This window comes from Molothrus aeneus, chromosome 1, assembly GCF_037042795.1.
Source record: "Molothrus aeneus isolate 106 chromosome 1, BPBGC_Maene_1.0, whole genome shotgun sequence".
Taxonomy (NCBI): domain Eukaryota; kingdom Metazoa; phylum Chordata; class Aves; order Passeriformes; family Icteridae; genus Molothrus; species Molothrus aeneus.
Window position 1 is genome coordinate 2,748,220 of NC_089646.1, and position 11,332 is coordinate 2,759,551.

Below are 11,332 nucleotides of genomic sequence, written 5' to 3' on the forward strand. Positions count from 1 at the left end.
CAATTTCCCATATGAGCAGCAGTAAGAGGCTTTCTCAGAGCTGTGTCTGGCTGTGTTTAGAGGAAGGAGAACAGGAAAACAGTTCCTAATACATTACAGTCAATATTAAAAGTGAGGCTGTTTATCCAGGGATGCTCTTTCCCAGCAAGTTTAAGCCATATTGTTCCAAACCTGAAAGATGGAGCACCATGACTCCTTCCCTTGCTGAGCATGCAGAGCAGGAATTGTGACTGAGAGCAGAGGAGCTTTCCCTGTGCTGTGGAGAGCAGGCACCAACTCAGCAGATTGTAAAATTTGGAATGCTGAAGTGTGCTAGAGGAGAGAACCCCAAGGGCTTAGGGCCAGATGCCATGCTCAGTTCTCTGGGAGGAGAGGAGAGTTACACAAGACAGACACTGCAATGAGGGCTGCCCCCCAAGAAACCTTTCAGGACTCTGGATCCTGTCCAATTTAACTTCTCTCACAAATCCAGTCAGGTTTTTGTTGGCACAGGCTGGTTCTTTGCTCTTGCTGGTGCACTTTGGGATGGAAAGGTCAGTGCCAGGGAAAAACCTATCTAAACATAAAAAACAGAATTATAGATTAACTCATTTGGAGTTTTCATGCTCTTCCATATATGAATTATTTTCTTTTTTGCTTCTCACAATTGCATGCGATTGAGCATGTCTGAGCTCTTTTATAGACTCAACACTGTTTGGTTAAATAAACCATTCTGACAAGCAAATAAACCCAGATTTTTCATTGTTATTACTTTTACATTCCTTCCCCAATCCCAGTCCACATTTGTGCAGCACACATCCCTCACTGCTCAGCTCTGACCCGGGCTCTTTGTGACAACCTGTAAACACTGTCTACTATCTGGGAACCACTTCCATGCAGGACATCCACATGAAAAATCCTTTTCCTAGAGCTTTGGAAGGAGGACATCACCTGGGCAGGATGTGATGATGGCTCTGATCTGCCCAGCTACCCCAAGGAATTCCTGGGCATGGTTTGGAGCTTGCATTGACCAGAATGTGAGAAGGGCTTCAGAGGAGTGAACCCACGGATGACAAAAAAAAATAGGTGAGAGCTGTAGCTGGAGCATGGAAGGAGTGAAAAGGTGCTGGAATTGTTAATGGAAATATCAGCTGTTGCAGTCAAGCCTTACAGGTAATTTTTGTTTTCCTTGGTCCTGCCACAACTGCTTGATAGTTTCTGCCTGAATTTCCACCACCACCATGAGGTCAGGGCTACCTACCAGTCTGGCAGGCTGGGATAGTTTGCCCTTAACATGCAGTTACAACATCACCCTGCCCTTTGCAGGACAAAGCAGAATCTGGATCTGATGTTTGGACACATGTGAAAATGTTTGAGTTTCATTCCTCGACCACAAATAATCTCCAAAGTTCAAGGTTAGTGTCAGCATTAAAATCAATTCACTTTTCTCCACACAGGAGAGGCTTGGGTTTAACTCCTGTAAGGAAGTGGTGGGAGTTCTAATGAAGTTGAAGGGTGATAAAGCAAAGCAGAGCTTGTAGAGCAAAGGTTTATCCTGCACTGATTCAGCAGATTAAAAAAAAATTTGAGGGCTATAAGATCACAATGGCTGTAGCCCATAAGGGATTGAGGTTGCTCTCTTTGGAGGCCTCATCAGATACAAGAAGGGAGCCATAAACAAGACAAAATTTCCCCAAGGAAATTTTTACATCTCTGGAGAGGATATTTGCTGCTCTCTGACCTCTCAGGGGTTCACCACAAGCTTGATGCCATCCTGCCAATGATACTTAATGAGGAAAAGAAATTATCAGGTGCAGGATGTGACCAGACAAGTCTAGGAACCAGTCAGTCACCTATTTGCACCCAACCAGCCCTTTTCATCCCCTTACATCTCAATTTTCCTGCCTTAATCACCTAAATCCCTCCTTTATCCTCCTTCGGTTCCTCCCCCAAACACTCTATTATATAAAGTCCTGTGCAGTCCCAAAATGCTCTTTTCCTACACAGCATAGGATGTCTCTCCTGCCTTGACACAATCCCACTTATCCCAGGTGGTGATCCAGAGAGCTGTTCCTGATGACATCTCCATGAGAGTCATGCTGGGACTGCTGCTCTGCTGGGACAGCCCTGGGAGGAACCTGGACAAAACCCTTATTCCTTGGAAGCCCTGAATTTGAGTTCCCACCTGCCAATCCTCCTGGCTTTCAGTGGGCTGATGGCCCCTGGGGTAGGACGGGGATTAGCCTGGCAGGGCACATTTTGTCTCTCTGTGCAGGTTACCCTCTTCTATCCCATAACCAACACAACAAGCAGCAGCAGCAGCACACAAGGAGGAGGCAGCAACAAAAGCCATGACAAACATCGAGCAAACAAGATCATATCAGTGTTGGCACTGCAGGGATCTGATAACCACGGGATCAGACAATTTGTTCCACAAGTGACACCAGAACAAACACCAGCCCAGGAGTGCCCAGCTCAGAAGCGTGGCCGGTGCCTGAACCGAACGTCGCGCACAGGCTGCATGGTCCCGAACCCCCAGCGGCTGATGTCTACGGCTGGGATCTCCTCCTCCTCATCGACCAGCTCCAGGTCAAAGTGACTCAGCATCAAGAACACAAACAATTTCATTTCAGCAGTAGCAAAGAAGCGCCCGGGACAGGTGGAAACTCCTGCCCCCCAAGGCATGCTGACGAATTTCAGCTTCTTCCCGTTTCTGTAGAAATCTCTCCTGGTGCCGTCTGGGTTCACAAAACGGTCGTACTTAAATTTCTGAGGCTCCTCGTGGATTTCTGGGTTCATCTGCACGGAGATGTGTGGGAACAGAGCCACCCTGTCCCCCCTGCGGAGGGTGAACTCTGTCCCCCTGCTTGTCCTCAGGGAGGTGTCCTCGAGGACAGCTCTGACCAGCACTGGGGCTGCCACCAGCCTCAGGGTCTCCTCCAGAGCACTGTCCAGCAGAGGAGTCTGGCTCAGCATGTCCCTAGTGACAGTAACTGGGGGGCTCCCTGCCTTTACTTCCTGCCCACTCTCCTTCAAGACTTTATCCACCTCACCTCTCACAGCCTTCAGAGCCTCTGGGTGCTTCAGCAGATACAAGAGGAGCCAGAAGGCAGTCGGGCCCGTGTTGCCTTGGGATGCCCAGAGGAGCATGAACAAGAAACGCTCCCGCATGTACTCGGGGACACCGTTTTCTGCCAGAAGTTTGTCTTGATCGCTTATCCAGCCACTGATATTGTCCTTCTGCCAGACCTTCTTCACAGACAGCACGTTCCAGAAGTGTCTCTTCAGCCTCTCAGCCTCTCTTTTGTCCTTGGGAGGCAGCAGAGCATAGGCCAGGCGAGGGAAGAGGCGGTCGTACTTACGAAACTCCTGGAAGAGCTGGTTGGAGTGGAGGCGATCCTGCTCTTCAGCTTTCTCCTGGCTCCCGGCCCCTTGGGGTGGCTCACTGCCATACAGAGCCAGATACCCAGCTCTGAAGACGATGTTGTAGCAGTAGTGGAAGAGGTTTTCCTCCTGCCACACTCTCTTCTCTCCTGAGCTCAGGTTGAAAAGCAGCAGCTTCCGAAAGCCCTCCATGGTGGCTTGTGTGAGGACAGTGAGGCCATCTCCCATCAGGTGCTTTAGGCTTGATGTATGAACTATGCTATAAGTGGCTTTGATGGGCTTGTAGCCAAAAGCCTGCATGACCAGCTGAGTTGCACTAGTCCTAAAGTCCAGTTTGGATCGCGATTCCTTCACAATGGTGCCAAAGGAGAAGGGATCCATCACAAAGGTGAAGTAATAGCCACCGATCAGCACCGTGAAAACATCCCCGTGTTTGCTCTGCATCCTTTTGAGAAACTCTGAGCTGTCCTTTCTGAATTCCAGCAGGTGGCCCAGCCAGGGAATGGTACCTTTGTCCAGGGGTGGCTCATTGGGTCTCTGTCTCCGAAACACGCCCAGGACATAGAGCCCACCGAGCAGTGATGACACCAAGGTACAGAGGAGAACCACCCAGAGCACCATGAGAGCTCTGTGCCCGTCTGGGAGCTGGGACTAGAGGCAGGTTGGGGCAGGAATGTGCATTTTATCCCCACCCAGCAGCTGATAGGCAGATGCAGAGCTGACAGCCTCTGTCCTCATTGGCTGTGAGTGTTTGCCTTGCCCCTGCAGAGTGCTCTGCTCGAGGTGAACTTGTCCCTGGATTAACAGAGATTTTTAAGGTGGAAGGTATGTTGGAATGCTGTTGGAGTATCCACGCTGTATTAGGGGGATGGGTTTTGGCATGAGGCAAATTCCCTTCTATAGGCTGCATGGAGCCCAGATTTTGTAAGGAAAATGTTCAGAGAATCCCACTCTGTGATTTTTGCCTTTAAAACCAGGCTATGGACACCCACTGAAAAAGTGAAACCAAGAGTGGATGTTGGAAATGCTACTGGAAATGAGCACAGGACGTAGGGAAGGGGGTCATAGCTGAGCTGATTTGGTCTCAAAAGCCAAGAGAAGGAAAAGTCTCTGACATTTTGGTGATCTCCACAGCACATGGTGTCCCAAGAGTGCTTTGCCAATCAACAGTGCAAGTGCTACTGCTCTGTCTGAGTGCAAAGCAAAGCAGCTGAGCTGACCCATGAGTGAGGAGAGCTTGAGCCACTGCTTTTGCTTGGCACCAGAGGAGTCCAGGGTTTCCAGATGCTCCATCCAGCCCCTGGCAGGGAGCAGTGCCCATAGGGACCACAGCACTTCTGCTTTTCCCACTTTCCCTTCTGCTTCTCAAACTCCCCTGTTACCTCTCTCCAGATGGGGTTTGGGGACAACGTCAGGGATGCTGCATCCCACCTGGCACTGCTCCTCTGGGTGCTGCCACCCTGATCTACCCAGACTGCCACCACAGCCTGTCCCAGCCCCTGGTGCTTGGACCTCTTCTCGTGCAGGATGGAGTGTGACATTAACTCCCCTCTATTCCTCACCTTTGCTCTTCCCTAGAGCATCTCCTCAGAAGTCTTCCACAGTCCCAAGAGCCTTCCTCTGTCTGGGATCACAATCTTCATCTGTTTAGCTTCCCAGCTGCTGTCCCTTCTGTCCCTTTCCATGTTCCCTACAGTGACCTGACCCAAGGAGTGAAGGCCACATCATAGCATCAGCTAAATATTTATTCTGGCTTTGTTTTTTTAAGGAAAGCTCCCAACCTTAGCATTTTGGAAAAATACTGTAGCAATGCTGGGAAGAAAAATAACAGCAGTGATCAACTTAAAGCCCTTCTCAGTCCTGTAACCTTATGTAGTAATAAAATAAATGTGATGAGTGCTTTCTCTTAAATTAATCATTTTATTTGTACAACTCTAGGCAACTTCCAGACTTAATAGATTTTCAGGATGAAAAGGGACTATTTAAGGTTCAGGAGCATTTGGGGTGGATAATGCCTTTAAATAAAAGTCAGCAAACTCAGAACCTTGAACTTCAGAGCTGCACTGGGTAATAAGGATTGACCATCAGCCCTCTGTGGTCTTCTGTTCAGGCCATGCTCTCACTCTGTTGTGTTTCAAAGCCATTATTTGTGTTACAGGTGGTACCCATGGTTCTTTTTTACCTTGTCAGACCGGATCTTGGAAGGCAAGTACCTCCACCACTGTTCTGCTGAGCCCCCTTTTATCTCTTTCTCACTGATTGTTACTGGTCTGGACTTTGTTCTGCTCAAACTGATCTCTAACCAAGGCTCTGCCCCTTGGAGAGCCACAGTTCCCTGCTCAGCAGGCACAGCTCATCATGACAGAGAACAACTCAGCTTAAAGGTGTCCAGTCCTTCCTGTTTATCTCCTGGTAGGAAACAAGATTGTCCTGGTTAAATCATCTGGCAGATGGTAAGAGCCAGGAGAAACAAAGCCATCCCTTGGCAGTCTTTCTGGCCTGATGGATGAGCATGGAATTCCATTCCTCAGCCCACACCAGGGAGGAGGAGAATCTCTCCTCAAGTTTTAATTTGCATTTTTAAAGGCAAAACATTGAGAAATCTGATCCTTTATTTGCTACTGCCTCATATACTCCAGAGGGGAACTGGGTTTCTTCCACTAGTGTAAGTCCAGGACAAGTCTTTCATAATAATTCCACTTGCAACAGAAACAGATCCCACATGCACTTTTCCAATCCCAGTTATGTAAAGTCCTCATCTCAAGCCTGTTGCTGGGATGAACTATCTGGTTACACAGTGCTGTGGGCTCACACCAACTCCATCATGGGCAGGACAGAGGGCTCACACATCATGTAAATAATGTAAATAATGTAAATAATGTAAATAATGTAAATAATGTAAATATTTATGAGGCATTTGTGATGCTCAACATTTCTATCTCAGCTGCGTATCTGCTGCAAGACGGGCTCGTCTGGGAGTCCTGGATGGAAAAGAAAGCACCTCTCCTAAAAATGGCCTGAGGGATCTTCCACAAATATGCCCTGAACCGTTTCTTCACAAAAGCATAGAGCAAGGGGTTGAGACAGCAGTGGACAAAGGACAAGCTCTCCGTGACCTGCAGGGCATAGTCCAGTTTCCTGCTGCTTTCACAGCTCCTGATCACACCAACGTCTTGCAGGGAGTGGAGGATGAGCACAATGTTGTAAGGACACCACAGCACAAAGAAGACCCCCACCAGAGTAAGGACTAAGCAGAGAGCTCTCCTGGAGCCAGGTATCTGGGAGGTGCTGAGCACACAGGCAATGCGGGAGTAGCAGAAGGTCATGAAGAGGAAGGGGAAAAGGAATCCCAGGATGTTTTGAATCACCCGAAAGACAACTTTCCAAAATAAATGTTCCTGGCCATAATCCTGGGTGCACATGATGGTTTTGTTGTGCATTTGCCTTGTGCTGGTGAAAAGGCCATCAGGAATGGAGAGAGCTATGGAAAGGACCCACATCACCAACAAGATGAGGATGGAATTTCTCCACACCGTGGAGCTGTGAGGAGACCAAGCATGAACTATCTGCAGGTACATGTCCAGGCTCATGCAGCTCACAAAGAAGATGCCACTGTAGAAGTTCAGAGTGTACATGGCATTTATGAATGGGCACAAGATGTCCCAGGTGACCCACTGAGAAATGTACAGAGCCCAGAAAGGAAGGGTCAGTAGCAGGAAGAAGTCTGAAACCACCAGGTTCAGCAGATACAACTCAGTCATCTTCTTCTTCTTCTTGATGTACATGAGGAGGACAGTAAACAGGAGAGCATTCCCAGCCATTCCAAGCAGGAAGATCACAGTGTAAAATGATGGCAAGAACACCCTGCTGAAGGACAGCACCTCCTCTTTGGTGCAGAGGCCATAGAGCCCATAATCCTCGTCATCCAGGTACTCGTACAGGTACTCACTCGAATTGGCAGCATCCAGCCACGTGTCTGTGGTTGCTGCTGTCACTCCTGAGCTTGTGTTTGTCCAGTGGCTGCCTAGGAGCAAGGAAAAGGGATCAAATGTGGTTCCAATTCACACAGGAAGCAAACAGCACATCACAGAGGAAATGTGAAACACAGAGATGTTTAGTTCATAGAATCATGGAATGGTTTGGGCTGGAAGGGACCTTCAAGATCATCTCATTCCAACCCCCTGTCATGGGCAGGGACACCTTCCACTATCCCAGGTTGCCCCTAGCTCTGTCCAACTTGGCCTTGGACACTTCCAGGGATCCAGGGGCAGCCATAGCTTCTCTGAGAACCTGTGCCAGGGCCTCACAGCAAAGAACTTCCTCCTAATATCTGGTCCAAACCCACCCTCTTTCAGCTGGAAGCCATTCCCCCTTTTCCTGTCACTCCATGCTCCTGTAAAAAGTGCCTCTTTGTCTTTCTTGTAGGCTCCATTCAAGTACAGGAATTTCATGGGTTTAAATTTCTGCCACTGTCTGGTGAGTATTTTGTGTCCTGAACAACTTTGCTTAAGTATGGGGATAGCTGTCTACTTGTACATATTAAAAAAAAAACAAAAAAAAAAAACAAAAACCAAAACCAAAACCCAAAATTAATTCTGCTTTCCTTACTCAGACACATAAAAATGAATGAGCATGGTTTCCTCTGACATAAGTCACTACTTCCTCCTGGCACCACCACAAGCTTTTAGTGAAGTTTCTGCTCCAAATTACAGGAAATCCACCACCACAGCTCACTGTGAGCTGCTTATATTCACCTGGGTCACTACTAAGAAAGCAACATCTCAATTCTTGGTAAGGAAGAACCTGCCACCAGCACCTTTATGGCAGTGGGGCTGTTCCCAGAGGGGAAATGCTGAACATCTCCCTGCTCCTGGGAGGACATGGACCCCTCTCCATGCCAACTCTAGGACAAGAAGACATGGATTCTGGTAAAAGGCATTTGTAAGTGGAAAATATAGAATTCATAGGATCCCAGAATGGTTTGGGTTGAAGAGACCTTGAAGAACATCTTGTTCCAACCCTCCTGCCCTGGGCAGGGACACCTTCCATTATCCCAGGCTGCTCAAAGACTCATCCAAGGTGAATACATGTAGGCACCAGAATCCAGTCCTGAATTATGGTGAGAGGGAGAGATTCAGCTGGAAGAACATTGCTGGAATCACTTCTGCATGAGACAAGGCATGAGACAACCCCTGCAGCGGTCACTCCCTGGAACTGTGGGCGTCACAGATGGCTGCAGCCCCGATTTCAGGAAATGGTGAGTGATTGGGAGCCTCCTACTTTTGGGATCTGATTTTAGAGTAAAAAAGTTGTCACTGAGGAGCCCATTTCACAGTAGCAGATGCCTGGTGCTGTTGGCACTTTGAAGGTTAAAGAGGAGTTTATAAACCAAGGTTAATCTTTTGACAGCAAAACAAAAAACAGTTTTGCAAAAAATTGTGTAAACACCCCTCTACCCTTAAAGCAGACATTTTTTCAGCCATGGCCAAAGCTACCTATCTTTTCCCTGGAGCTCATTTTCCAGCAATCCCAAAGAGGCCTGGCTGTGTAGCTCTGGTCTCTCCTCGAGGATCTGTCTGTCCCTGCAGAGATGTGCAGGGTTTAGGGATGGCTCCCTCCCCACAAACACCCAGGGAAAGGGGTGCCCCTCCACCCCAGAGCTCAGAGTGGGTGTGCAGCTGTAAAGGGTGAAGCTCTGGACATACCTCCTGTGGTCCCATGACTGAAATTGCTTAAATACCCATTCCACATAGTTTCAGGCAGCTGAAAAGAAAAGAAAAATGGATTTGAGCTGGATTGAAATGTTTTTGTGCTGTCTCAGTTCTTTGGCAAGTGCTGCAGAGCACTTCAGACAGAACAGTGGGAGAGCAGGGATCTGCCATGGGAAAGAGCCACAAAAAGACTTGTCTGGGAATGAGCTTTTAAAAATTTCTTTTCTGTGTCATATTTTGGAGGAAATTCACCCTCAGCTGTGACTGCAGACCTTTGAGAGGAAACCAAGGCTGCACACTCTGCTGATCACAGCAACACCCGAGACTCATAAACACCTTCCCCCTCACACCCCCTCGGCCCACACCAGCACAGACCATTCCCAAAATTTGCATTTGGGGTTTCTTCCAGCCCACTGAGATGCCTTTTCTCCCTCTGCCACATCCTTCTCCCTCCACATCAGCCCGGCACTGGCGTCCCCATCCCCACCCCGTACCTCAGAGTGGAAGGGAGGGCTGAGCTCAGTAATTAATCCCAGCCCCAAGCTGGCTACCCCTCAAAAACACAAGAGAGCCTTGCCAGGTTTCTTGTGCAGCCTTGTCTACAAGCAAGGAGCAGAAAAGGCACTTACAGGAGCTTCTTCTCCTCTTTCCATCCTGCCAGAGGCTTGAACCAGGCTTTTACAAACTTCTTTCGTTTGTGCAAGAGGACAGTCAGGAAATGTGAGCTCAGAATAACCTCCCTGGTTTGGTTTTGTTTTCCTGCTTTTTATCATTCCTTGGCAGCTCTGGAAGAGTGCTCTCCACCCTGTGTTTGAGCACAACATCTACAACAGCTCCCAGGGCTGAGCCCCTGCTGTACGATGTCCTTGTGTTTTCCAGGAAATCTGATGCTGCAGGATCCTCATCCTCTGACAGACCAGAAATGGCCTCTGCCAAAGGCATTTCTGATGAAGTGGTTTATTGCAGGAGTTTTTGGGCATCAGCATGGGCGAGTGGTCACACTCCTGCTCATTTCCTCATCTCACCAACAAACAGGGCCATGGGAACACCCTGGTTGTGCCAAGGCTCCCCCTGTGGCAATTCCAGTGCATTTTATTCACCCCAAACCAGCCTGGTAAAAACAGGAGAGCAGAGCAGCAGTGATGGCCACAGCTCCACATCCACAGAGATTCACAGAGGATTCACAAAAAGAAATTTGTTATTTTTACCCATTTCCATGTTTGCCACAATCAGCTGCTGCTGCACTTAAAATATACCCTATAATACATAAATATTATTATAATATGTGTGCAACACACACATTAGCAGAGAGCAAGAAGCCACTCATAGAGCTGAGATACTGGACACCCACACCAGAAAGCTGCAGGTGACAGAGGTTTCATTAGGCCAGCAATTAAAATGAAATAAGTTTTTGTTTTTAATTGAGTTTCTGCCCCGAAGCAGAGAATTAAATGTGCCTCTGAGAGTCACTGGAGAAAGTGGCCTTCACTGTAATTTATTACAAGATATTAACTCAATTTCAGGGCTGGTAATTGCATCGATTTTTTGTTTCCTTTCAGACTGCAGGGCCCTAATGGCTTTGGCAATTAAAGTAACCAGATTAGGGGTAATGGGCAGCACATTTAGAGAGATGCAGGCTTGTCTGAGCCACTTTATTTTATGCTGCCCAAAATGCCACATGTCGGTGGCAGAGTGACCCTGCAGGAGCAGCAGCTCTGCCTTCCCCCAGCTCAGAGATGGGGAGGTACAAACAGCACACAGGAGCACTGGGCTTAGGGACAAAAGGATTTATATTTGCTGTTTTGCTCTGACAAGCCGTTCTCAGATTTAGGAGAAGGTTTTAGGCATCTTTGGGATCCCAGTGGATTCTTCTTCCTCTTCCAGAATATGGTTTAAGTCAGGAGCAATTTCTAGGCTGTGTTTTGGCATCAAAATCCTGGCACAGAGTGGGGGTAAAACTAGGTCTGCTTGAAAGCTGAAATATGGGAAAACACAGTCAATTACATGATTCAGCAGCAAGAAAATCAGGCTGAGGGAAAGCCAGAGGAGCTGTGGCTGTCCCATTCCTGGAAGTGTTCCGAGTTGGATGGGGCTTGGAGCAACCTGATCTGGTGGAAGGTGTCCCTGCCCGTGGTAGGGGGTGGAATGGGATGAACTTTAAGGTCTCTTCCAACCCAAACCATTCCATGATTCTGACATCAGGTTGGGAGCTTTTCAGCAAAGGACTAAGAACCCAAATTTCACAGAATCTCAGAAGT

The 11,332-nt window shown here is 48.1% G+C and overlaps 2 protein-coding genes across 2 annotated transcripts; both read right to left on the reverse strand.

Annotated features, from left to right (window-relative positions):
• Positions 1–2,454: 2,454 nt before the first annotated feature.
• On the reverse strand, positions 2,455–4,068 carry CYP8B1 (cytochrome P450 family 8 subfamily B member 1). The gene has a single exon (XM_066554372.1). The coding sequence runs from the start codon at positions 3,982–3,984 to the stop codon at positions 2,455–2,457; it is 1,530 nt and encodes a 509-aa protein (XP_066410469.1). The 5' UTR covers positions 3,985–4,068.
• A 2,201-nt stretch (positions 4,069–6,269) lies between these two features.
• Positions 6,270–10,054, reverse strand: ACKR2 (atypical chemokine receptor 2). The gene is made up of 4 exons (XM_066554501.1): positions 9,961–10,054; positions 9,704–9,774; positions 9,069–9,126; positions 6,270–7,387 (listed from the first exon to the last, which is right to left on the reverse strand). Exons 1-4 carry the CDS (start codon positions 10,052–10,054, stop codon positions 6,270–6,272), a joined length of 1,341 nt encoding a protein of 446 aa, XP_066410598.1.
• Between the last annotated feature and the right edge of the window lie 1,278 nt (positions 10,055–11,332).

Excerpts from the sequence above, each read along its gene's own strand:
- CYP8B1 (XM_066554372.1), bottom strand. The coding sequence starts at position 3,984 with ATGGTGCTCTGGGTGGTTCTCCTCTGTACCTTGGTGTCATCACTGCTC.
- ACKR2 (XM_066554501.1), bottom strand. The coding sequence starts at position 10,054 with ATGCCCAAAAACTCCTGCAATAAACCACTTCATCAGAAATGCCTTTGG. Across the intron at positions 9,775-9,960 it reads GATGAGGATCCTGCAGCATC|CACAAACGAAAGAAGTTTGT; the intron begins AGATTTCCTGGA and ends ACTGTCCTCTTG. Across the intron at positions 9,127-9,703 it reads AAAGAGGAGAAGAAGCTCCT|CTGCCTGAAACTATGTGGAA; the intron begins GTAAGTGCCTTT and ends TTTTCTTTTCAG.